General features: G+C 54.1%; 5 protein-coding genes across 5 annotated transcripts; 4 read left to right on the top strand and 1 right to left on the bottom strand.

The window, feature by feature from the left end:
- Positions 1–176: 176 nt before the first annotated feature.
- Positions 177–4,759, bottom strand: BDY24DRAFT_388793 (uncharacterized protein). Its single transcript, XM_076640422.1, has 12 exons — positions 4,248–4,759; positions 3,495–3,593; positions 3,199–3,306; positions 2,934–3,031; positions 2,749–2,839; positions 2,542–2,655; positions 2,366–2,440; positions 2,122–2,275; positions 1,688–2,044; positions 1,114–1,550; positions 832–993; positions 177–716 (listed from the first exon to the last, which is right to left on the bottom strand). Exons 1-12 carry the CDS (start codon positions 4,257–4,259, stop codon positions 627–629), a joined length of 1,797 nt encoding a protein of 598 aa, XP_076496679.1. The 5' UTR covers positions 4,260–4,759; the 3' UTR covers positions 177–626.
- Positions 4,760–8,056: 3,297 nt separating this feature from the next.
- Positions 8,057–11,822, top strand: BDY24DRAFT_415103 (Bestrophin, RFP-TM, chloride channel-domain-containing protein; the record flags this gene model as incomplete). The annotated part of the gene is made up of 19 exons (XM_076643408.1): positions 8,057–8,087; positions 8,220–8,331; positions 8,516–8,545; positions 8,681–8,740; positions 8,854–8,897; positions 9,064–9,106; positions 9,188–9,225; positions 9,290–9,319; positions 9,391–9,543; positions 9,686–9,751; positions 9,837–9,912; positions 10,007–10,418; positions 10,490–10,546; positions 10,626–10,756; positions 10,838–10,922; positions 10,993–11,050; positions 11,207–11,219; positions 11,309–11,471; positions 11,658–11,822. 19 exons carry the CDS (start codon positions 8,057–8,059, stop codon positions 11,820–11,822), a joined length of 1,767 nt encoding a protein of 588 aa, XP_076496678.1.
- Positions 11,823–12,385: 563 nt separating this feature from the next.
- Positions 12,386–16,657, top strand: BDY24DRAFT_388787 (Mechanosensitive ion channel-domain-containing protein). The gene is made up of 22 exons (XM_076640421.1): positions 12,386–12,773; positions 12,845–12,974; positions 13,067–13,135; positions 13,208–13,293; positions 13,374–13,434; positions 13,525–13,605; positions 13,677–13,752; positions 13,823–13,872; positions 13,975–14,394; positions 14,463–14,579; positions 14,645–14,745; positions 14,818–14,888; positions 14,947–14,961; positions 15,027–15,127; positions 15,187–15,228; positions 15,297–15,572; positions 15,653–15,680; positions 15,753–15,793; positions 15,864–15,891; positions 15,963–15,985; positions 16,076–16,084; positions 16,152–16,657. The coding sequence occupies exons 1-22, from the start codon at positions 12,622–12,624 to the stop codon at positions 16,509–16,511; spliced, it is 2,337 nt and encodes a 778-aa protein (XP_076496677.1). The 5' UTR covers positions 12,386–12,621; the 3' UTR covers positions 16,512–16,657.
- Positions 16,658–17,199: 542 nt separating this feature from the next.
- HUB1 (ubiquitin-like protein HUB1) lies at positions 17,200–18,176 on the top strand. Its single transcript, XM_076640420.1, has 5 exons — positions 17,200–17,380; positions 17,466–17,524; positions 17,611–17,710; positions 17,808–17,865; positions 17,991–18,176. The coding sequence occupies exons 2-5, from the start codon at positions 17,470–17,472 to the stop codon at positions 18,006–18,008; spliced, it is 231 nt and encodes a 76-aa protein (XP_076496676.1). The 5' UTR covers positions 17,200–17,380; positions 17,466–17,469; the 3' UTR covers positions 18,009–18,176.
- Positions 18,177–18,325: 149 nt separating this feature from the next.
- Positions 18,326–20,107, top strand: BDY24DRAFT_388779 (uncharacterized protein). The gene is made up of 7 exons (XM_076640419.1): positions 18,326–18,553; positions 18,716–18,898; positions 18,999–19,044; positions 19,163–19,281; positions 19,384–19,588; positions 19,683–19,854; positions 19,968–20,107. The coding sequence occupies exons 1-7, from the start codon at positions 18,406–18,408 to the stop codon at positions 20,073–20,075; spliced, it is 981 nt and encodes a 326-aa protein (XP_076496675.1). The 5' UTR covers positions 18,326–18,405; the 3' UTR covers positions 20,076–20,107.
- The last annotated feature ends 3,788 nt before the right edge of the window (positions 20,108–23,895 follow it).

Genomic DNA, 23,895 nt, shown 5'->3' with positions numbered 1-23,895 from the left:
TTTCGCTCGATCGACAAACGCTCAGTCCCTCGCTCGATCTTTCGCTCTCGTCGTCCACTTCGCAGTGAGTTCCATTCCGATCACAGTTGGTCCGAACTTCCGCAAAGTCACTGTCTCGACGAAGAACCTCAGGTTTGCTCGACGCGTCGCCCTTACCCTTTCCCTCTGCCTCAAAGTTCAGCGAGTACGATCCATCTTCATCGACCAGCGACTAGAACTCCCAACAGGGCAAAAGTAAAGACAAAACGGCATCCCCACCTTCGCCAGCCTACGAAGAACAGACAGCGGAGAAACCAAAAAGGAGGTACGAGCGAGGGAGGGTGGGACGCGACGAGGCGGTTGCGAGTAGGAGAGCTAGACGATGAGTGGGGGCACAACAGCTAAATCGAAGTAAAGAGTAGAGGTAGGGAGAGTCGTGACGAATAGAAGCAAAAAGGGAGGGGAGAGACGTGTGCGAGAAAGAACGAAAGAAAGCGAGACGAGGCGGAGGAGGCATCTAAAGAGAGAGTACGTAGCAGTAGTAGGGGAAGTTCGATTTGAGACGAGAAGAAAAAGAAGCAGAGATAGGCGATACAGAAGAAGCGAGAGTAGCTATGTCGCGACGACGAGAAAGGAGACGTTCGAGTTCAACCGCCGTTGATCCAAACCTCCAACTTCCCCTCCGACTTCCCGTTGGCCGTATGTCTCGCAACGTCAATAGCACTCTCGAAGTCGTCCTAAAATATAGCCGATCCAAGTAAGCACCGAAGAACAGAGGAAAGAAGAACGAGTCAGTCTCGTAGTCTCGTCGCGTCGCATCGACGGAAAGAAGAGCAACGAAAGGCCACTCACCTCATCAGCCAAACTAATCATACTCCCGTCCTCATCTCTGAACTGGATCTTCATATCCTCCGCCCCTCTCATCCCGAACTTGGCTCGAATCTTGGCCATGAACTCGTCGTAGTCGGAATCGGACGTGAGGCTGAGTCCTCGGATGTCGTTTTGGAAGTGGATCTGCGAGGACGAAGACGAGGGGAACCGAGAATATATTAGTCAGCGTTCGATGGAGGAAGAAGAGGAAGAACAAAGGAAAGAAGGGGCGTGAAGAGAAGAGGGACGCGTCCCAAAACTCACCTTCAACCTAACCTTCGTCATCTCAAATACTTGATAATCCTCCTCCCCCTCCCCACTCCCATACCCTTCCTCCTCCTCCTCCACCCCACCATACCCACTCCTCCTCGCATACCCTCCTTGCCCACTGATACTCCCACTCCTCTGACTCCCATTCATCCTCCCTCCCTTCATCGCAGCACTCGGTCTCCTCACCGGTGCTCTCCCTCCGAACGAGCTAGGAGGAGCCGATCGGCCTTGGGAGTAGGACTCGGGAGGAGTGGTGACGGAGGAGGAAGAAGCGGTGGTGGTTCGAGAGAGGGAGAGAGGTTGGACGTTTGGGGAGAGGGATTGAGGAGGAGGGGCGGCGGCGCCTCGGGATTTGAGAGCCCAGGATTCGACGGAGGAGATGGGAGGGAGGGCGGGAGCTGAGTTGAGAGCTGGGGTGGAGTAGTAGTCGTCTGGTAGAATCGAAGGGAAAGGAAGGAAGGGGGAGGCGTCAGTGAACGACGAAACGACGCGTCGGGGTTCGACGCTCCTCTGCCCACCCCTCCTTCCCAACCCAACCCAACCTCGAACCGACATGCTTAATGCTTACAAAGTTCAGTAACCCGACTCCCTCCTCCCCCGTTCGCATAAGCTCTCTCCTTCTCCTCCTCCGTATCCGCCGCCAACTTCACAGGAACCCTCGGAGCTTGCTCCCTCTCCCTCTCTCTCTCCCTCGAGTTGTTGTTCTGAGCTACCGAGTCAGCTCTCCTAACGCTCTGTCCTCTCTGAGGCAACCCTCCCATTCCACCGCTGTACTGTCCGGGGACGATCTGAGTTTGGGATCGAGCGAGGTTGGCGGAAGGAGGGGATCGATCTCGACCGTTGGTGTTGGTGTTGGTGGGAACGAGAGGAGCTTCGTAGCGGGAGGTGTTGGGGTTGGGAGAGATTTTTCGGATGGCGGTGTTGGCTGAAGAGGAGCCAGCGTCGATGAGAGTTAGTCGAAGGAAGAGGGAAGCGAGAGAAAGAGAAGAAGAGAGGACGCACCAACTCCTCCGACTCCAGGATCCGAACTGCTTCTCGAGACCATGACGTCCGATCCGTTGAGAGGAGCTCCGGAAGGAAGCTGACCTTGTCGAAGACGAGTAACTCCCGTGAAGGTGGTGAAAGCGTCTCGCTCGTCGGTGGCTGCGATGAGTTGCTGGAGGGAGGAAGATCGAAAGGGTTCAAGACGCGTCAGTTCAAGTTTCGACGCGACGGCGACCTCGAATCGAAAGTTGATGGTGCTCACAGCCTTCCCCAAGTAATCTTTCTGCTTGACGTTCTTCATCTTGGAAGCAGGAGGTCTGTAGAGCACTCCGACGGGCTATCACGACGCGTCGAACGAAACACATCGAAAGTCAGCTCTCATCCCCTTCCAACTCTCCCTTTCTCTCGCATGAGCCTAACAGTAAATTTAGTACTCACAATAGAGAACACCGTATATCCCTCCCCTCGATCCTTGATAGCCTCGTCAATCACGTCGTGCTCAGGCGTGGATTTCTCCTTTCGAGCGTCTTGGAGGTCGTTCATCCCGTCGGCCTGCGACGTTCACAAACCAAAAACATCAGCCGTCAGTCTCCTTTCTTCTACTTTCCGTCTCGAACTCTCTCCTCTAGATCGTACTGTACTCACCTCATTCCCCAAATTGATCGAACACAACCCCCGATTGAACAGCACTTCGGCCGAGAAGAGCTTGAAGGCGAGGCCGAGTTGTTCGTAGTTGCTGCTCGCACGTCCAAGTCACAACACAGTCGCGTCAGTTCTGGTTTCCAAAGAACGAGGAAGGCGAGAGGGTGGGAAAGAGAGGAGCGACGTACATGGCTTCGTTCCCTCTCAAGTAAAGCAACGCCTCCTCGAAGTCTCGCATGGCAAACTCGAAGCGACCGAGAAGGAAGTTGGAGACTCCCGCTTGATGCTGTCAGAACGAAAAGATGAAAAGAAGGGAGGGAAGGAAGAAGTCAGTTCGGTTCGAATGAGAGTCGACGCGTCGTTTCGTTCTCCCTCTCTCCCCCGTCTCTTCCCCCTCTCACCCTCTCGAAGAGGTTTGAAACCAGGGTCTAGGGCAGCGGGAGAGAGACTTACATAAGCGACGGCAAGGTACTGATCCAGACTCGTCGCCGCGTTGAACAGTTCGACGGCGACGGCGTGTTCTCCGAGGGTCGCGTTGATGATGGCCATGTTGAAGAGGATCTGTACCGAATCACATTGAACCCAAACCAGCACAAAAGAGAGTCAGCGAGGTGAGAGAGACGAAGAAGGAGGGAGGAACTAAAAGGGTGGAAGAGCGACGAGAGGCGCGACGCGATATGAACTTTGCCTCCGACTCTCTCTTTTCCTCCCTTATCTCTGAAGGAAAGGAAAAAAGAAATGGGACCGACCTTGGACGAGTCCGCAATAGTCTGAAAAGTCTCCAACGAAGCATCGTAGTCCTCCTCCTCGTAGGCTTTGAGAGCTCGAGCCCAGGTTTCTAGTTCGGCCTGATCGTTCGAGAAGAGAGGGGAGTCAGCGAAGGCTTTGAATCGGAGAGAGTGAACACATGAAGCTTGGTAGGTATGGGTAGAGAGAGCGAAGGAGGTGAAGATGGGAGAGGCGAGGGGGTCGTCGCCAAGAGGGAGGGAGAAGAGGAGGAGGAGGAGAGGGTGCGAGCTTGGAGGCTTGAAGGGAAGATGGAAGATCTTTTCTTCCCTCCGAATCGACCTGTCGAGCAGATGTAGAGATATCAAGAGAGATCTCCTTCTTCTTAGTTGCTCTGCGGTTCCAAGAACAGATTGACGAGGGTGGGGCGTCGTCGTCGTCTCTTCCTTCCGGTTGAGCTCGAGCTCGTCGTCGAGAGGTCGTTCGAGCTCTCCCTCACCTCTCTCCTCCTCCCTAACCCTCAGCACCCTCTACTCTAACCACTTCTCAAAAGGGGAGTATACGTCGTCGCTCCGCTTCCTTCTCCTTCCATATCCTCCGGTTATCTCCATTTCCCACTCCGATCCTCTCCTTTCGATCCTTCCTTCCTCTCGTTCGAGCTCATCACCTCTGCAGCTCCTCGTTCTCCTTGCTCTCTCTTGTCACCCTTCCCACCAAGAGCTGATCCCACCCTCTGAACCTAATCCGTACAAAGAGAGAAACGAAGAAGGGCTCACTTTAAGGGACATCTACTCTGTTGATGAGATCCTTGGTCGTCGTCGTGAAGAGAAGAGATGAAACGTGACGAGGGGAGGAGAGGAGGTTGAAGTTGAAGAGGTTGAAGAGAGTCCTGCTGTTCTTGTTGTATAGATACGTCGGTTGTGGTTGGTGGTGGAAGAAAAGGAAGGAGAGGTTTCGAACGTTTGAACGTGAGGAGAGTCGGAGAGAGAGAGAAAGGGCTGAAACAGAGAGCGAAGGGTGAAAGGGGAGGGAGGAGGAGCGTATATAAGGAAGGTGCGTTCTTGAACGGAGGGAGAGACCGGCTCAGAGGGAAGGGAACGAAGAAGAGAACGAAAGAAGAAGGAAGCGTATAGACGTCGATGCTGATGGTTTGAAGGGAATTCGGAGAAGCAGGGAGCGAGAGAGCGACGACGACGACGACGGTCGGGAAGGGGACCCTGCGAGCAGACAGGGGAACGAGAGGGAGAGAGAGCGACCTGTTCCGCTCGTTTTCGCTGCTAACTCCCATCATCTCGATTCTTCTTTCGTCTTTCTACACCTTCTCACTCCTTCTTTCCTTCTCTCTCGAGCTCGGTCGATGCTTTTCGAGCTAGAGACCGAGAGGTCAAAGGATAGAAGACGAGACGAGTTGGGGCAGCTGTTGGAGCACTCCCGACTCCGCTCACTCCTCCCTCAGCTCTCCAGCTTCCACTGCTCTCGTGTACATATCCAGTACGAGAATTAGGGCTGAAACTGTTTGGTGGTTTAGGCAGAGGGGAGCGATCTCGTATGCTTTTTTTTTGTCCAACAAACCCGTCTTCTTCCCTGCTCCTCCTCCTCTCTCTGCTCCCTTCCATCTCGCTCTCTTTCTCGCTCTTTTTCTTTCTTTCACCCATCCACCCTCCCTCCTCTCCCCTTCTTCCTTTGCACCCCGTCACCGACCTGTATCTTCCACGAGAGACCTTCCCGACCTGAGCTCTTAGCCTTCTTCGTCCAGCGGAAGCGTTCACCGCCGTCTTCCGCGCGTAAGAAGAAGGGAGGTCAGATCCTGATGATCTTCATCGGGGAATTCCACGTCGGTGACTCGTTGTAGAGAGAGGAGCAAATGTGATTACATCTCGTGGGAGACTTCTAAGAGAGCGACGAAGGAGGACAACGACGAGAGACCAAGCAGCTCTGTCTCTTCGTTTCTCCTTCGAGATGCGTCTCCACGGGTCTCCTTCGAGATCCTTCCCTTTCCTCCTCTATTTCTGCTCTCTTTCCCCTCCGTTCTTCCCTATCCTCTCAGCTCGCTCTCCTTTTGTCCCACCCACTCTCCTCCTCCTCTTTTTCTCTCCCTCTTCTCGAGTCCGCCTCCCTCCCCTCGCTCGCTCCGTCTTCCTTCCTCCTTTCTTTCCCTCCCCTCTTCCCTCCTCCGAGTCAACACCATCTTCTCCCTCGTTCACTTCAAAGGCTCATCTCTTCCTTGTCGGTCGCGGAACAGCGGTCGATAATATTGAAATGATGTGTCTGGAAGTTCTGCGGGTGAGTCGGTGGTGCTGGCTTTTCGTTTGCTTTGAGGAGAGTTGGCACTAGACTAGTCTTCTCGCTCCTCCTTCAAAATCGTTCTCATTCCTTTGCGGAGGTCTCTATAACAAGCCGGGGATGGGAAAGATCAGTTGGCGAGAGCGAGTCGGCGGTTTGGGTGTTGGGTTCGACGCGTCGTCGTTTTCGTCTCCCTCTCCCTCTCTGTTTCCTTCTCGAGCCAGTACATACTAGTCTTCTCACGCTTGGACTTGGACATATCATCCCTATGTTCTCGATCCTTTCAAAGCGGTCGAGAAGGTTGAGATATTGAGGAAGAGTCCGGGAGTGGGTCGCTTGTGCCAGGTCGTGTTTCTGTGCCTCTTCGAGCCAAGGCTGTAGATTGTCATCTCGCTCCCTAACAAAGTTCATCCTGTATTTTTGAGGATATGTGTCAGCAGCGGGGGATGGGATATTCTGAATGAGAGCGAGTCCTGGGTTTGGTGTTGGTCTCGACGCGTTTTCCTTTCTGGGTCTCTCTCCCTCCCTCTCTCTCTCTCTCTCTCTCTCTGCCTCTCGAGCCCGTATCAGCCTTCCCACTCTTCATCCTCGGCGGCCCATCTTCTCGTTCTTGATTGATTAAGAGCGGTTGAGAAGGCTGAGATGCGACCTCAAGATGTCGGAGTGGGTCGCTCGTGCTGGATGTCTCTCATCTGAGAGTGACTTACCTTGCAGAGCATCGATAATCGATGCCAGCTTCTCGCTCCTCCGAACGGATTCCTTAACTCTCCTCGTGGGGTCGTTCTAGAACAACGAGGAGCGTTGGGTGGGGAACGTTTGAACGGGAGTGAGTCGCCTCCGTCGGTTCGATTCCAATTTCCCTCCACGCCTCTTCCTCTCTCTCCCGTTTACCTTCCCCCTGAGTTTGATACATACATAGCGATGGCCTCTTGTGTTTGTGATCTGCTCTCCCATCCTCGACCGCTGTTCACCACGCACAACCAGAGTTGAAGGATTTGCCAGCGGAAGATAGACCAGTCGCTGGGGTCCGACGCGTCTCTGTGGTCCCTCGTCTTGCCTTGCGTTTTCCCTCGAGCTTAGGACCATCTTTTCACTGGCTGCTTCGATCCAGCGGATCCTTAAGTTTTCCCACTGAAAACTTAGAGATCGGTTGTTGGACGGGCTTCGAGTGGTTAGCTGGCGTCGACTCTTTTCGTCCTTTGTTTCTCTCTCTTGAGCCGTTGATAGCTTCTCCCTCTGTCTCCTCCGAAGTGCCATCCTTCTATGTTCGAAACTTCAGCTCTGTGGACCAAGCTGCGATGCCATGGTGAGAAGCGGAGTGAGTCGCTGCTGGCCGACGCGTTTGTTCTCCGTCTGTCATTTTCTTTTCAGACGAGCACAAGGTTTTCACGCCTTCCCTATGCTCCCTTTCAGCTGCTTACTTTGCCTCTCTCTGTTCAATCGAAGTGGCTGATGAACCGGTTGTAGGAAGAGGTGATACCCTTTTGCGAAAGCGGGAGCTGCGACGCGTCCGTATTTTGTTCCCTTCTTGGCTTTTACTCAAACGATCACTCCTTTTTCCCATTGATTTTTACCTATGTGGTTGTAAGCCTTCTACGAATATATGAAAAAACCCCGATCATACTGACTAGGGAGATATGCTCGAATTGAACGCGTCGCCGTTTTGAATTCTTTCTCCCGTTGGTTGCTCCCCTTCAAGCTCCTTGGGTGGTAGATTCCGTGTGCCTATACGATTCACGACTTACCATATCCCACACTCAGGTCTTATGATAGAAGTTCTCGGACGCAAAGACTAAAAGAGTTCGAACGAGCGACGCGTCGTTTTGGGATTCAAAGCGACTCCCCTCCGACCTTTCGCCCTCTCATTCCCTGTAGGTCCCATCCAAATTCTACCGCACTCACCTTCCGCATTGTAGAGAGAAGACCCGAATCTTGAGACGCTTCCCTTCCCCATCGCAAAGGAGGGACGTGGGTTGCTTTTCTCTCTTCCTCTCTCTCGGTCTCGAGAGCTTTCAGGATACTTCGCAGTTTCGATTACAGCCGCCTATGTACCTTGAAAACCTTCAGCTCAAAAGGCTGATCTCGTTCGAGGTTGGGCTGAAGAGAAGGTTTGAGGGAGTCGACCATCTCCGCCCACCGTCCCCTCTCGACGAAGCTCAGCCCTCGACCTTCTCCTCTACCTTTCATTCCTCTCCTCCCCAACGGTCAACATCGCTTCCACCCCGCAGCTTTTTCTGAGGAAGCTCTGATACTCTCTCCCTTCTCAAATCCGCTCTCAGCCCTTCGATAGGTCCCTCTCAAGATGCAGCACTCCGTCCCTGGGTCAAGAAGAGGTGAGCTCGAGCTCACTTGAGTCGATCTCCTCCCTCCCTCCCTCTTCCCTCCCTTCCTCCTCCCGTTGCATCTTCTCCCTCTCAAGCACTGACTCCTTCGACTCTTCTATTGCCTTCAAAACGTGTCTTCAGAATCCCTCGATTCTGTCTTTATGAAGAACGACCAAACAGGGCTCCCTCCTCTCTTCGACTTTTCAGCCCTCGGGAAGAAGGACGCTGAGGTCTTCAACACTGGTGCCTACACGTGCGTGACTTCTTTATCACATCTTTATCAGTCTCGAGAGTTTGGTGGGTAGTCGTCCTTACGAGATGGTGGAACGGAAGGCTGGCGGGAGGGAGGGAGGGAGGGAGGAACGAGGGTGAGCTCGGACGCCGTTCCGCCTTTTCGCTGACCTTCTTGTTCTTCTGCTCTGCCCTCGATCTATCAGCAACGCTCTCTTGGCTACTGGAATCTTCAGGTGAGTCTATGCTCCGGTACTTTTGAGATCGGAGGGTTTTCCTGAACTGATTCGCCCTCGTTCTCTTCCCCATCCGTCTCCAACGACCCTTGTTTTGTTGTGTCGTCTCTGCTCTGCTCCCTTTCCCCTGCCCAGAATCTGGCCTTCTCTCCTCTTCATGGCGTGCTGGTCTACGATGGTCTACTGTATCAATCGGTGAGCCTATCGGCCCTTATCAGTCGCAGATCGTCGACCTCTTCTCCGCCGCAGGCCGCTGGCTCCCCTTCATCTCCTCGCTGATCACTTCGAATTGTTCTTGGACTTGGCAGCTTCACTACTGCAGAACTCTTCTTCCCTCCTACCCTCTTGACGGGTACGTGACCTTGATGTTCTGGCGAGAAGATAATCGATCGAACAAAGCTGATCGCGTCGCCTCGTTTCCTCCCTTCAATCTCTTCCCTCCCTCCCTTCAATCTCTTCCCTCCCTCACCTTCCAACCCCTCTCTGTTTCACTTCCGAGTTGCCATTCGATCAAACAGTCTTCGGAACGGTGCTCGGTTTCGTCGTCAGCTACAGGACGAGGTACGTCTCCTTCGATCTCGTCGTCGTTTTCTCTTCGACGCGACGTCCGCTGACTCTCTCCTCCCACCTTTTGCCCTCCAGTTCAGCTTACGAAAGATGGGCTGAAGGTCGAAGGATGTGTGAGCTTTGCAGTCCAGCTCCTATCCTTGTACCGCTGGAGCTGACCTCGTCTTTCCTTTGTAGGGAGCAACATCACTCTCGCCAGTCGCACTTGTGAGCTCAAGACCTCCCCGCTTCATCCAGCATTCTCGAGCTGAATCCCTTCTCCCTTTGTACTTCAACAGGGGCTCGAACGATCTGGATCGCCTGTCCCGACTCGATGTGCAAGGTCCCTCCCACGGATCCCGAGGAAAGGAAGATCGACGTCTGTCGAGCGATCTTGGAGAAGAAGTCTTGTATCAACTTGGCTGAGGGTTTCGGAGTCAGTTTGAAACACTGTGAGTTCAGTTTCACTCGTGGAGCGTCGCAGGCGGGGCGACGAGAGGTTCGGCAGTCGTCGAGCTTGCGTTTCGACGCGTCTGAGCTTTTCGACGATCTGCGTTGCTGACGCTGAATCTTACCGCTTCATATCTTGAACAGACCTACGAGGAGAAGAAGGGGTTTACTACGAGGACCTCTACCCTCTCGTCAAGCATCTTCCTGGGTGTGAGTCGTCTCGTTGTCGCCTTTCCAGCTCATCCTCCTCCTTCCTCCGCTTCGACTGATCGCATCTTTGTTCCTCCGCTCTCAGACAACCTTCCCGCTTCCCTTCCATCTCCAAACGTCGAGGCTCGAGGACCCAACCCGTTCAGTGAAGAATCTCAACAGTCAGTCTCGATCCTTGCCTAAGACGCGTCCAACCTCACCACTCTTTTCCTTTGTTCGAGGAACTGACTCTCTTCTTCCTTTCTCTTCACCCAGGGCTCTCGAGCAAGTTCCTTACGTCCATCCTCGCCACTCGATCGACAGGGACGAGTTCATCCCCATGACCGAGGCCAACTCGACGACGTCCACTCAAGTCGATCTCTCCCTCTCCCTCGGAGCCGCCGGAGACATTCTCTCCCTACCGACTATCACAAGAGACGGATCCGCTTCATCCTCCACTCCTGCCCCAAAGCCTAGGATCACGCTCGACACCAACAACCTTACTCCCACCCGTCATCCTTCCCTCTCTCGAACGCATTCGGAACCTCCCGTCCTCAAGCCGTCGAGGAACCCACCCCCCAGAACGAGGTTGAGGGAGCGATGGCCTTTCAGATTGATGGTCTCGTCGAAGGAGAGGGAGAGATTGAAGATTGAGGAAGGAGGGAGGGAGAGGAGAGAGCAGAGGGAGGTGAGTTTGTTCGACTCGACTCGGCGCGTCTCGTTTGCTCGATCGCTGATTTTCCTCGTCTCACCTCTCAGTTGGCGAAGCGAGGCGTAGTCTCAAGCAACGTTCCCTACGAGCTGACGCTCTACATGGTCAGTAGAAAAGTGGCTAAGGAGCGTTTGACGCGTCGACTCGTCGGATAGAGAGCTGATCCGTTTTTCCTTTCTCCAGGCTGGATATATCGCTGCACTCACTCGACGAGACTCGATCGACGTCCCTACCAAGAACTCTCTTCTCGCTTCGGTTCAGATGATGACGGATTCCTTGACGTCTCTCGAGCGCATCCTCACCACTCCCATCCCGTTCGTCTCCTCCTCCTCCTCTCCCTCTTCTCCTCCGCTCCTCCGCTGACTCACGTCCCCCTCTCGATTTCGAATATACAGTTTCAGCTACGCCGCTCATATCTGGTCGGTCGCTTGGGTGTACTGCATCCTCGTTCCCTTCCAGCTCGTTCAAACTTTTGGATGGGTTCGTTTTCCTTTGCTCCGGTCTCCGTTCGACGCGACCTTGCTGACCACGGTTTCGTTTCTTCGTGCAGGTCACCATTCCAGCTACAGTTCTTGTCGCCTTCATCTTCATCACATTTATCAGCATCGGTGAGCATCTTTCCTGTCCTTCTCGCCACAGCGACCTGGCTGACTTCTTTTCCTTTTCGTCTCGACGCGTCCAGGCGAGGAGATCGGCGAGTTTGCTTCCTCTTCTTCTTCCAATGTCTCTCCTGCTTTCTGACGCTACTTCACTTCAATGATCAGAAAACCCCTTCGGGTGAGTTGGTCGATACGTCTGACGCTTCTTGCGCTGGAGCTCGTTCGAGCTAAACCTTCCGTCCTCTGTTTCCACCTTCTTGACCCCAGATTCGACCGAAACGACCTCAACCTTGACCTATTCAACGGTCTCCTCAGGGCTGAGCTCGCAGCTATCACTTCTCGGCCTTCGCCGACGCCAGAGGAATGGGTTTTCACTCACCAGAACGACAGCATCTTCGGGGAGGGAGGATCGAGTTTCTCAGCTGTTCAGGTACGTTCACCTCAACTCTCACCTCTCCTCGTCTTCGGACATCTATGTCTTTCTCTTAGAAGCCAGAGGGGACTGTGGAAATGACTGATGGTGGATAAGAAGGAGGAAAATCCCGTCGCGTCGTGAGCTCGACGCGTCTCCTTCCGAACCTGACCCTGTTCTCTCTCCTCTTCGTCTGAAACACAGCTTCAAACTCAAGGTCTTCGATCTCTTCGGAACGCTCTCGCCAGACAGGGAGGAGGAGGAATCGCCCTTGATTCCATCCTCAAAGACGACCGCTTCGCTCAAAGCGATAAATCTCTCATGTCCCCTGGACCTCAGTCCATCAGACGAAGGGAACCTTTCGCCTAGGATTATATTGCTAGGTAGTTCAACTTCTCTTCGACTTCTTAGTTTGCTGTTTCTCTCTCTCGCACTTGACTTCTTGGGTTTTCAGCCTTCTCGCGTCGCTCTTTCGATGTCTCTTTCGCTCATCCACATGCATAGTTTCGTTTCTCTCGCTCTTTTCCATCCACTTAGCATACTCGCTTTCATAGCCGCACTTTCTTTTCGTGCCTCAGTCATGAATTTCTTCTCTTTTGTTTGACGCTCGGGCCATCGCAAACTCCTGTGCCCGACTTTGGGGTTCGACTTCCGTCCCTCAGCTGCTCTTCCTTCCCTCCCAACGGCCAGCATGCCTTCTGCTCCTCCTTCTCGATCTCGCTCCCCACCTCCTAGAGTATCCTCAGAGCTCTGGCAAGGAGAAGCTCCAGCTCCTGGAATCTCACGACAAGCAGACCTCCCTCTCCGTCGAGCTTCCTCCTCCTCCTCCTCTTCTTCCTCCTCCCCGTCGTCCGACAAACCTCTCAACACTCACAATAGAGCTCAAGCCATCCTTGAAGCTCACTCCTCGAACGGTCATACCCATCTTTCATCCTCACCCAATCCTTTCCTCCAAAAAGTCGATTTTGCTTGCACCAACGAACCCATCCCACCTCCGACTCGCTCAGCTTCGACCTCCTCCCTCCCTCCTCCCCCCAAGGAAACCCGCTTCTCATCTCAGGTCGAAATCCTCAAAACGAGCGCTCTACTCGAGTCGGAAGAGCCTCTCTCCTACTCGAAGGGAGCAGCAGATGTGAAGGAGCTGGGAGGAGGGAGTGGTCGTCCTGCGATGAGAAGAGCGGATTCTGAAACGAGTGACGCCGAGGATTTGGACGACGACCGATACGAGTGGGATGGAGAGGACGATCTGGTCGATGAGGCTGCTAGGTTCGAAGAAAAGCGGGGAGGGAACCAGAAGAAGAAGACTTGGGGGTTCAAGAGGTGAGTTGAGAGGGAGAAAACCTGATCGAAGAAAAAGGTCGGAGCTGACCTCTTTATCTTTCGAGAAACAGAGTCATGGCTTTGTTGTTCTCGTCGCTCGTCGGTTCTACCTTCCTAGCTGGTCTCATCGCTACTCCTGCAATCCTCGTCACGTTCTTCTGGGAGAAACCTCATCCCAGCGAGTATCGCAGCTACGTCTCGGTGAGTTCGACGGCTCTCCTCCTCCTTTCATCGCAGTCCCTTCGAGAAAAGCAGTCGCGTCTGACAGATTCTGTTTTTGGTCGTGTTTTTAGGACAACATCTCGGCCTGGCTGTTCTGGGTGGCGCTGGACGTCCTCGTGAGCTGGTATCTCGCTGTGCTTGTAAGTTCCCGTCGCGTCGTCTTCGTCCGTCCCTTTCGAACTCGTCTGATTATGTTCCTCTTCTGTCTCAAGGTTGACCTCGTACCCATCGTCGTTTTAGGTTCTGTCGGGGTCTTCTGGGGAGAGGTTACGGAGAAGCTCAAGGTTCACGTAGAGACGTGAGCAGCCTTTCCTCGAACCCGATCTGCCGAGGCGACGCGGCTGACTCCCTATCTCCCCTTTTCGCCAATCTCCGTAGCTTTGGTGTGCTCAAAGGATGGATCAAGCCGGTTCTGTACGCCGCGTGGGGATGGGGCAGCGTGAGTTCATCTTCGAATCGTCGTCGGAAGCATCGCGTCGACGTCTGATTCGACCTCTTCGTTCTTTCCTGTCGTGCCTTCTCCCTACAGTGGGTCGTCATGTTCGGAAGCATCTATCATCTATACAGCTCGGATGAGGACGTTCCAAGTCGAGCAGGATACACTCCGAGGGTTAGTCCGCCTTTATTGGAAGCTGAAGGCAAACGACTGAACTGGTCTCGCTTTTCGTCTTCCTTTCCCAGGTTCGTCAAGTCATCGAGCTCTTGTTCTTTATCGTCCTCGTATACTCTTTGGAGAAGATCGCCTTGCAGTTCGTAGGTCAGTATGCCCCATCTTCTCTCGAACATCAAGCTTTCTCTGACGCGCGTCGCTCTCTTTCGTTTTCCAGCTCTGTCTTTCCACCGAGTAGCATTCAAGGACCGTCTTACGGAGATCGAGGTACGTTCAAACACCGCAGCTCTCAGAAGGAGTTCTCGCTTCGATTCAAATCAGCTCACTGGTCTTTTTCTCCGTTCGGTCGTCCTACACGCTTCTTCGCAGTTCGCCATCTCAGTCCTCGACCGACTAAATCTTTACAAGCCATCACCCTCTCGCTCAGGAGCAAGCACTCCCACCAACCTTGACAGATTCATCGTCTCTCCCCTGACGACTCCAGGCTCCTCTCGACCTCCCACTCCAGTCCTCGATCGAATCTCCCACTCACTCGGATTCCATCACTCCCACAAGCTCAACGCTCAGCATCGAAACTCGTCATCCTCTTCCTACCTACAAGATTCCGAGATCCTTCCTACCGTCAGGCCGAAGGAGGACGACGAGAAGGAGAGCCAGACAGAATTCGCAGATCTTGCGAGAGGAGTCAAGAACGTCGTCCTTCATGATGCTCGAAACATCAAGGGGAAGGATGGGAGGATTAGCGGAAAGAGTTTGGCGTTTGACGTTGCCAATGCGAGTGCTGCGAAAGTGAGTCCATCTTCCCCATCTTTTTTCGCTCGCCGCTACCTCGACGCTGATCTCGGTTGTTTCGACAGCACCTCGCCAAATCCATCTACATCGCTTACAAGGGAAGAGCGAAGCGACCTTACCTTCTCGAGAGTGACTTCAGCTGCGCCTTTGAGACCGACGAGGACACCAAGAAGGCGTTCAAAGTGAGTGAAAAACGACGCGTCGTGTCCCAACACTGAGCTGATCTGAACTTCCCTTTCTCTCTCAGGTTTTCGATAAGGATGGAAACGGAGACATTAGTCGTAGTGAGATCAAGACTCTGGTTCTGAAGGTCTACAAGGAACGTCGCCTGCTAGCTCGTTCGATGCAGTTGGTCCCTCTCTCTTTCGACGTCGGCCGCACGTCCACTCTGCTGAAACCCCCTTCCTTTCTTCTCTTTAGGGACGTCGATCAAGCTGTTGGATCTCTCAACTCCATCCTACTCGCATTTGGAGTCGTCATCATCTTCTTCAGTGAGTTCTGGGACGGTCACGTCGCGCTCTCTCGTCTGACATTTTTCCTCCTTTTCAGTCGCTCTTACTGTCTGTACGTTCCGAAAAGACTTGTACCGAGCCATGACACGTTACTCATTCCCTAGCCTCTTATCTCAGTTGGAGTCGAATTCGGGACTCAGTTCGCTTCGCTTTACACGATCTTGATCGGACTTTCGTTCATCTTCAAGAGCGCCGCCTCCAACGCTTTCGACGCCATCGTAAGTAGAGATCTCCTAAGCTTGGCCACAATCAGTACTGACCAAAATTTTGTCTCCAGATCTTCATCTTCGTCACTCATCCCTTCGACACTGGGGACAGAGTGAGTTTGATCCCTCAACATCTCTCCCCACCGCCGCTCACTCGAACTCATTCTCTTCTTTTCTCCAGGTGTTTATCGGAACCGAAAACCTCGTCGTCAAGAAGCTTAGGATCTTCTCTACTCTCTTCCAACGAGTAGACGGTACCGAAGCGTTCTACGCCAACTCCCTCCTCTCCGCCATGAAGATTATCAACGTTCGACGCTCAGGAGATATGGCTGAAGGACTCAGCTTCTCGGTCGGCTGGGGAACTCCGACTTCGAAGCTCGATGAGCTCGAGAAGTGCGTCTCGAACTGGCTCGCAACATCCGAGCAGAGGGATTTGGGTGCATCGTCGGCGATCATGGTGAGCAGCTCGACGTTCAGACGCGTCGTGGAGTCAAGACGAGTCCTGACCTCTACTTGGATATCGTCTTCTTTGATCAGGTCCAGAAGATTGAGTTCCAGACTCGAAGTAGGTCGAGGGCTCAAGTCGACTTCGAGACCGACGACGCGACTGATGGTCTTCGACCCCTCTTTCTTCCAGTCGAATGCACTTTCGGAATCCCTCATCTCAGCACCTGGCAGGTGAGTAACTCGGGAAAGGATTATCTCCAACTCAAATCAATCTGACCTTCGTTTCCGTTCGAATCAACAGGACTGGCAGGGGCGATGGGCGAGGAGAAGTGAGTCGGTTCCTCCCCTTTCTCGGCCATAAATGGAAACTGATCCAGTCTCTGACCATTCTAACCTCCAGCGAGATTCCATGCTGCCGTAAAGGTGAGTAATGGAGTCGAGCGTCTTTTCGAAGGCGATGGGACGCGGTTTGATCGCAACTGACTTCGGCGCATATTCTTACTTCCCCTTCAGTACTACATGGTCAGTTATCTCTCCTTCTCCTTCGACTCTCCAGCCATGAGCTGAACTTTTCCTCTTTTCCTCCCAGGAACAACTCAACATCACCTGCACCAACTCTTCTCAACCGATCCACTTCGTCGCTTCCTCCCTCGACAACCTCGCATCACCTTCCCTCCCCTTCTCTCCTTCCGACGCCCAGTCTCTCTCTACTGCTCAACCTACTACACCATGTGCCCCCGTCAGACGTCAGCCTACGATCCATCATCCTCTCGCCAGTTCAATCGGTCGATCAGCTGAAGGAGGAGATCTCGACGCGTCGTCGCAAGCCCCGACACGACAGACCCTCGGCTTCTTGCCTCCTCCCGAGGAGCGAGGTGCCAAGCTGATGATGCGAAGAAGGAAGACGAAGAGCAGGAACAAGATCATGGGGATGGCTGGTGGGGATTGAGGAGAGGGGAGAGATCGGAAGCAGGCGTGGCTTTGGCTTGAGTCGCGCTTTTATGACAGATTTCAGTACTCCAACGAGGCGACGAAAGCGAAGATGTGTGCATCGTCTGGTACTGTGATACATGGGTCCGGGGGTTATTAAGAAAAGGAGAGAAAGGAAATGAAAGCTCGTCGTCGACGCTCGGCCTCTTCTCGCCCCTCCTCAAAAAAAGGAACATCTGGGTCTTTGCGGAGATCAAGTCGCCAAAGTAATTAAAGTCTCCCGAGCTCTCTCTGAAAATCTGAGGGAAACGTCGGGGTGGAAAGCAGAGGGAAGGAGAAGGCGAGTTGACCTTAAACCACATTCTTCCTTCCTTGCCCTTCGACCATGTCTCCCTCTCCTCCTCCTCCCTCTCGCCCGAGACAGCGATCTCGCTCAGCCTCCCCCGTCCGAACCTCCTCAGCTCCTCGGAAACAACCAAAAAACCTCGACATCTACAAGAAGTCGTCGTCTTCGTCCTCGTCAGCTCCAACAGGTCCTTCCTCCTCCTCGAGCTACCGAGATCGAGACGAAGCTCCCCGAGGAGGAGGAGGAGGGAGGGACATGGATGATTACAGGAGTCGAGGAGACAGGAGGAACGAGAGAGACTCTTATGGGTCCAGAGGTGGTAGCGGAGGAGGTGGAGGTCGAGATGAGCGGGATCGTTATGGAGGAGGAGGAGGAGGAGGAAGGGACGACCGAAGTGGTCCCTCTTCCTCCTACAGAGATGGACCTTCGTCAAGGCCTCCAGCACCATCTTCAGCACCTCCTCCCACATCTAGACCACCCCTTCCAACGCCAACGGGAGCTACAGGTCGACCAGTGACCTCGTCTGTTCCAGCAGCTGCTTTGTGAGCTCCCTGTTTCCCTTCCTCCCCTTCTCTTCCCTCTCCCATCCGCTCTTGGACGCTGATTCCTCTCTCCTTTCGTGCACAGACCTATGATGGGAGGAACCATGATTGAAGTCATCGCCAACGATCGTTTGGGAAGGAAAGGTTCGTTCTCTTCTTCCTCTCCCTCCCTCCTCCTTCCTCCTTGAGCTCGACTCTGACTTGCCTTCCCCCTTCTCACTCAACTCTAGTTCGAGTGAAGTGTTCGCCTCAAGATACAGTGGGAGATCTCAAGAAGCTCATCGCTGCTCAGACGGGTACCAACTCCAAGAAGGTCCAGCTCAAGAAGTGGTAAGTGTTCTCGACTCGTCGTCTTGTTCTCTCGACTCGTCAGCGCGATGAATGCTGACCTTCTTTGCTTATGCTTCTCGGCTGCTACAATGCTCAGGTACACGACTTTCAAGGATCACATCACGCTGGCAGACTATGAGATCCACGACGGAATGGTTCGTTCCCTTCCTTCGCTCTCCCTTCTCCCTTTCTCTTCTCCCTCCACTTCAGCTCCCTCGTCTCCCCGATCGTCCCGAGCTAACGCTTACTTTTTCTTCCGGGTTCTTTCTCGCTTTCACAGAGTTTGGAGATGTACTAGCTTGAGCTTCGACGGAGAATCCAAATGACTTCGAACGTACCTTCTTCTCGTCGTCCTCCCTCGCTTCTGTTTAGCTGTCTTCAGCCTCGAGAGCTTCTGCAGACTGATCTTTTCCTGTTCGATACTTGTCTAACTCGAGATCAAGTTTCGGGCATGAACCGAGTACCGATGAGCTCGAGATCCGACGAAGGGAACGCGTCGCGACATCGTTTCGAATGGCAAGGGACCTCTTCCTCAGGTCTTTTCTTGAGATCCTATCAAGTCCGAGCAGATTCCGCTCCTACAGCTTCTCAACAGATTCTAAGATTCTTATTAGAGGAAAATAGTGACGCTCCGAGGTTTCCTTCCCCCTCCTTCCTCGCAAGCTCACCGCCAACCAACACCCTCCCTCCCTCCGATGCCTTCCTCCCTTCTCCTCACTCCAGCCTACAAAACCGTCCTCTCCTCCTTCCACCTCTTCCCTCTCCACGCTCCCATAACCCTCTTTGGCCTCAATGCTCCTCACGGGAAATTTGCCCTCGAGAACAGCAGGCTCAACCTAAACGGTTCGTCCAGACTCCCCCTTCCTTCCCTCCGAGCTCACCACTTCGAGTACTCGCTACGGCTTCATCTTGAGCTTGATTAAGCTCAACTTTCACCCACCTCATCTTCAGAACCCTGTTAATCTCCCGGACTGATTTTCCTTGCTTGGTCTATTGTTCTTCCAGGTAAACTCGCATGGTTCTCGATGGAGATCGTCTCGCCCTCGATGGCTCTCTACACGCTTTATACTTCCCTCAAAGCGAGTTCAACGAGCTTATCGCCACCGACTCTGCTCTTGCTGGTACTCTACCTCATACACTATGCGAATCGATCCACGATCAGCGTGCTGAGAAGTGAAGGGATGGCTGGTACGTTTCGTTTTCGATGTTGAGCTCGTCGACCTCCTTCGTTTTCAGCCCTCGCTCCTTCTCCCCAAGCAGAATCGACTGTTCCATCTTTGTTCTACAGATAGTCACATAGCTCCCTGGCTGGCTGCTGTTGGGTTCAACTCTGCGTGAGTCCATTGAGATGGAAATAGAGAAGGAGGGAGGGAAGTGAAGATGGGACGACTTTGAGCTCGACGACGAAGGAAGAACGCTGCTGACCGCCGGAGCCTCATCGCCTCCTCACAGCAACGGCTTCCTGCTTGGAAGATACCTCAGCATGAACCCAACTGGGCCTGATGCGTTTTCGAACCCGATCTACTGGGCAGGAGTCACTCTTTGGGTCGTGGGTTGGGCTGGGAACGTCGGTGAGATCTGCATCCCTCTCTCCGCCTGTCTCTCTTCAACTTCCCTCCTTCCAGTCTCGAACCTACTCACTGACACTCTCCTTGCTCGTTGTTCATCAACAGCTCACGACGAGATCCTCCTCTCCCTGCGTCGTCGCTCCCGTCTCCTCTCTTCCTTCCCCTCCTCCGTCTCTTCGACCAACGACTCTTCCAAAAAGTCCAAACCACTACCCGCCTCCTCCAACTCAATCACCATCCCTTCCGCCAACCCTGCTCAGCCTTTCAGGACCTACTTCATCCCGGATGGAGGACTGTTCAGATTCGTCTCGTTCGTTCCCTCTCTCCCCTCTCGACGCGTTTCCCCTTCTTTCTCTACGCCTCACTCACTCCGGATTTTTTTTTTTCTTTCGATCGCTTGATAGCTTCCCTCACTACCTCTGCGAAATCATCGAATGGACAGGTTTCGCTCTCGCCTGCTCCTCGCCCATCATCGTCGCGTCGACTCTCACGGCCGAAGGGTTCTTCCAACCTGGCTTGGTGAGCGCAGGAGGATGGAGGTTGCTCACTCCAGCTTGGGTGTTTGTGATCAACGAGGTGAGATCCCCACCCTTTTCAAATGTTCTCAAAGCGAGCAGAGGAAGAGAGAGGAGGGAACTGACGCGTCGACTTTTGATCTGTTTCGTTAAAACACTTTGGGTGCCGAACAGATCGCAGCGTTGGTTCCTAGGGCTTTGGCTGGTCATACGTGGTACAAGGAGAAGTTTGGGAAGAGGATGCCCAAGGGGAGGAAGGCGATCGTGCCGTTTTTGCTTTGATGGGGATGAGATGTTCACGTCGTCTTCTTTAACAGGGTTGAGCGAGAGTGAGAGGGATGGAAGAGAAAAGAGAGAGGAAAGCCTCACAGTAGCGAGTTAAGGGGAGCTATAGTGGGGTATAGAAGAGAGCTGAGCTCGGAGGGGGATGGAGACGCGTCTTCGTCGCTCGTAAACCCTCGTTCTCCCCTGGTGAATCGAAAATCTCGAAAAGAGAAGAGCAAATTTCCCATTTTTTTTGGTTGGCAGGCGGACGCAGTGAGTGCATCAGCGAAAGAGATCGAAGGCTGTAGAGAAAAGCAGAGAAAACTCGTTCAACCCCAGTGTTTGACCTTCAAAAGAAAAGGAAGGACGCGCCGAAAGAAAAGAAAAAAGACAACAACACGCCCAGCTCTCTTCCTTTCTCTCCTCCAACTTCGACCCCCCCCCTTCCTTTCGCCAACCCACCGTTTACGTCTCCCTCTTCTCACCACGGACACACCCCCTCTCGGACGCTCAAGGAAACATATAGTATAAGGATAGAATACAATAGGAAGAACCGAAATCAAGGTGAGTTTTCTTCCTTTCTTGTTCGATCGAGAGGGAGGGAGGGTTTGGTTGAACGATTCTCCCTTCCTTGAAGAGGGAGGCGAGGCGAGAGAGGCTGGAGGACGGTGGATGGATGAGTGGGCGAGCGAGCGAGCGAGCGAGGGGAGGAGGGCTGGGGGGGAGAGATTGTCTATGTGGATGGATGGTATAGAGAGGAAAAGGGCGGATGAAGAAGAGAGGGAAGGAGACGAAGGGAAGGTGGACAGCTTCCCTTGAACAGAGAGAGAGCTCCTCCTCTGCTCCTTCTACTCTATAGAAGAAGACCTCAGGTTGCTCTTCGCCGCATACATCCACTCTCTGTCTTCGACACAAAAGAAACGAACGCTGATACCTCTGCCTGTCTCTTTCTTTCGCAGACCTCCTCCTCCCTCCTTCCCTTCCCGACTCTCCTCCCTCCCTCCATGTCGGCCGCTACTCCCTCCCCTTCCAAATCCCGACCCATCTCGAACGGTTCTCTCCTTCCTCCCTCCGCTTCAAGGGAGAAGATTCGCGCGGAATCTGCTACTGGGTGGTCTCCTCTTCGAATCCAAAAGAAACCAGGTCAACTCGATTCTCCAACCTCCTCCTCCTCCCTTCCTCAAGACTCCCTCGTCTCCTCCTCCCCTCTCGCTAACAAACACTCAACCACCACCACCCAACCTGAACCCGAGGAAACCTACCGACGATCGAGCTCGAGCTACAAGCATCTCAAGACCAACTCGCTCGTTTCCAACTCGCCTTTCAAGTCCGGAGTAGGATCGGACAACAACACTCCTCCTCCTCCTCCTCTTCCTCCTCTCGCCAAACGAGCAGCAGCAGCCAAGAAGGCAGGATACGGACTCGGAATATCTTCCTCGCCATCGTCGTCGCCTAGAGCTCCTCCTACGCAGAGGATGCAAGCTGGAGGAGGAGGAGCCACACCCGTCGGATCCCACCACCTCCCTCGAGCTTCTCCTCGAAGATCCTCAGCCGATCGAAGGAAGAACGAGGAGAACCTCGATCCTACCCTCACGGGAGGAGAACCAGCAGTCGTCGTAGTCGTACCAGGAGGAGGAAGGTCGGACGACGAGGACGAGGGAGGAGGAGTCGAAGCTCACGCTGGAGGAGGAGGAGGACTCTCGTCAGGAGAGGACGAACCCAACGCTGCTGCTGCTGCCGCTCTCGAGAAGAGACGACTCGATTTCAAGAAGGATGCGAAACGTCGTCAGTCAGCTGGACTCGCTGGTCTTTCGTCAAAGTCCAAGGTCTCCAACTCTCCCTTCCTCACCAGGTCGTCGTCGTCCGAGATGGAGGATTCAGCCACAGCAGCTCCCGCCGCTCCTCCCACTCCCTCGCCTCTCGTCCAAAGCACCAGTGACGATCAACTCGTGCAAGCCGACGAGGACGACGACCAGTCACAATCTCAGTACGACGACGAAGAGGAGGACGATCAGAACGCACCTCAGCACCCAACCCTCTTCCATCCTTCGCCTCTCGAATCCCTCTCCTCAACCCTCTCTTCCTCTCAACCCTCTTCCCCCAGCACCTCCTCCGTCCTCTCCGCCGCTTCCCCTCCTCCTCCCACCCAAGCTCCCTCAACTCCTCCTCGTCCTACCCACCTCCTCCTCCAGGAATACCCCGTCTCGCCTTCCCCAGGACGAAGCAGTCTCAAGTCCCGAAGGATCAAAGGACCTCGAGACTCCGCTGGAAGTGGAAGCGGCGGGATCGCAGGGAGTGGAACTCGACCTCGAAGGAAGACCGTCACGTTCCAGGAGGGAGCGGAGGTGTCAGTATTCGAACGAGCGGAGGGAGAGAGTCTGGCTAGCGACGAGGATAGCGACGAGGAGAGGTACGGGGTGCCTTCGGACGAAGACGAGGAGGACGAGAACTACGGAGAGGAAGGATCGTTCGATCTCGACCCTCATCAGCACAGCCAGCAACGAGGAGGCTACTCCGACGAGGAGGAGGAGGAGGACTCGTCGTTCACCAACCAAGGAGGCTACCCCGACGACCCTTCGAGGGACGGATCCAGTACCGCAGACTTCATCTCCGCTCTCGCAGAAGAAGATCTCTTCTCGCCTTCCTCGGTTGCTTCGCCTGTCTTCCAATCAGGAATGATGGGCAACCTTGGGATCCCTCCGTCGCCGCTCCTCACGTCCAACCCTTCTCCCACTCCCGCTTCGACCAACAACGCCAGCGTCGAACAACCTCACCATCACCACCACCACCATCCCACTCCTCCTCAATCGGATCTCCCTCACCCCAACCCGAACGAGCACGTCATCGGACTCAACGAGGAAGTCGAGGTCGAGGAACGAGAGGGAGAAGTCAAGGTTCATCAGGAGGGACCGTTGAGGGATCCGTTCTTGCCTACGACGCCCAAGAGGATGGGAGGGCTGGGATTGGGGAGACCTAGTGGCGACGTTCCTAGGAGGAGGGAGGCGGAACCTGAACTCGAACCTGAGCCTGAGGTTGAGGAGGACGAGGAAGAGGTCGAGGAGGCAGAGATGTCGATGCTCGACGAGGGAGATTCGGCTGTTTTGGAGGAGTTGGAACAGATGGGGTTGGAGGACGAGGAGGAGGAAGAGGAAGAAGAGCAGGAGGAGGAGTACGTTGCTTTGGAGGAGCAGGAGCAAGAGGAGGAGGAGGAAGGGAACCACTCGTTCTGGGAGGAGGAGAAGACCTCGGAAGAGGTTGCTTTGGTTGAGGAGGAGGTTGCCGAGCATCCTCTGATGGGCTCGAGAGGGTTGAGGTTGGATGCAGTGGAGGTTGTTGCAGGGCCTGAGGTGAGTCACAGTCACGATTTGGTTTCTGGTCGAACGAACGAACGGCGAGACGCGTTTTTATTTCTTTCCTTTTGCTGACCTCGTCCTCGCCTTTATCCGTTTCCCTCCGAGCAGATCGCACGACAAGTCACTCCTCCTCCCACCTTCCTCGCCGCTCCTCTCGCCTCCGCGGACTCGCCCTGGAAGCTTCCCTCCCTCGACGCGTCGACCTCCCCTCTCTTCAGCATGAAGGATCTCCCCGAAACCTCCCCTGCCGTTCCTCAACAGCCAACCTTTCCCGCTCCCGCCACTGCTACAGCTCTCCCTCCCCTCATCACCGCCCAATTCCAAACGTCCACCTCCGAGCAATCCCTCGCTTCCTCCGCAGGGGGAGCAGGAGAGTTCGGCTCGTACAAACCCTCGTCGTCCCTCGAGAGGTTGCGTGCGGAAGAGGATGGAGGGAGTGCGAGTGGGAGGTTCCCTTTGATGACGAAGGCGAGCATTAGGAGGAG

This window comes from Mrakia frigida, assembly GCF_051309035.1.
Source record: "Mrakia frigida strain ATCC 22029 unplaced genomic scaffold BDY24scaffold_15, whole genome shotgun sequence".
NCBI lineage: Eukaryota > Fungi > Basidiomycota > Tremellomycetes > Cystofilobasidiales > Mrakiaceae > Mrakia > Mrakia frigida.
The sequence above is the reverse complement of the archived record's forward strand: the minus strand, read 5'-3'. Positions and strand labels throughout refer to the sequence as shown.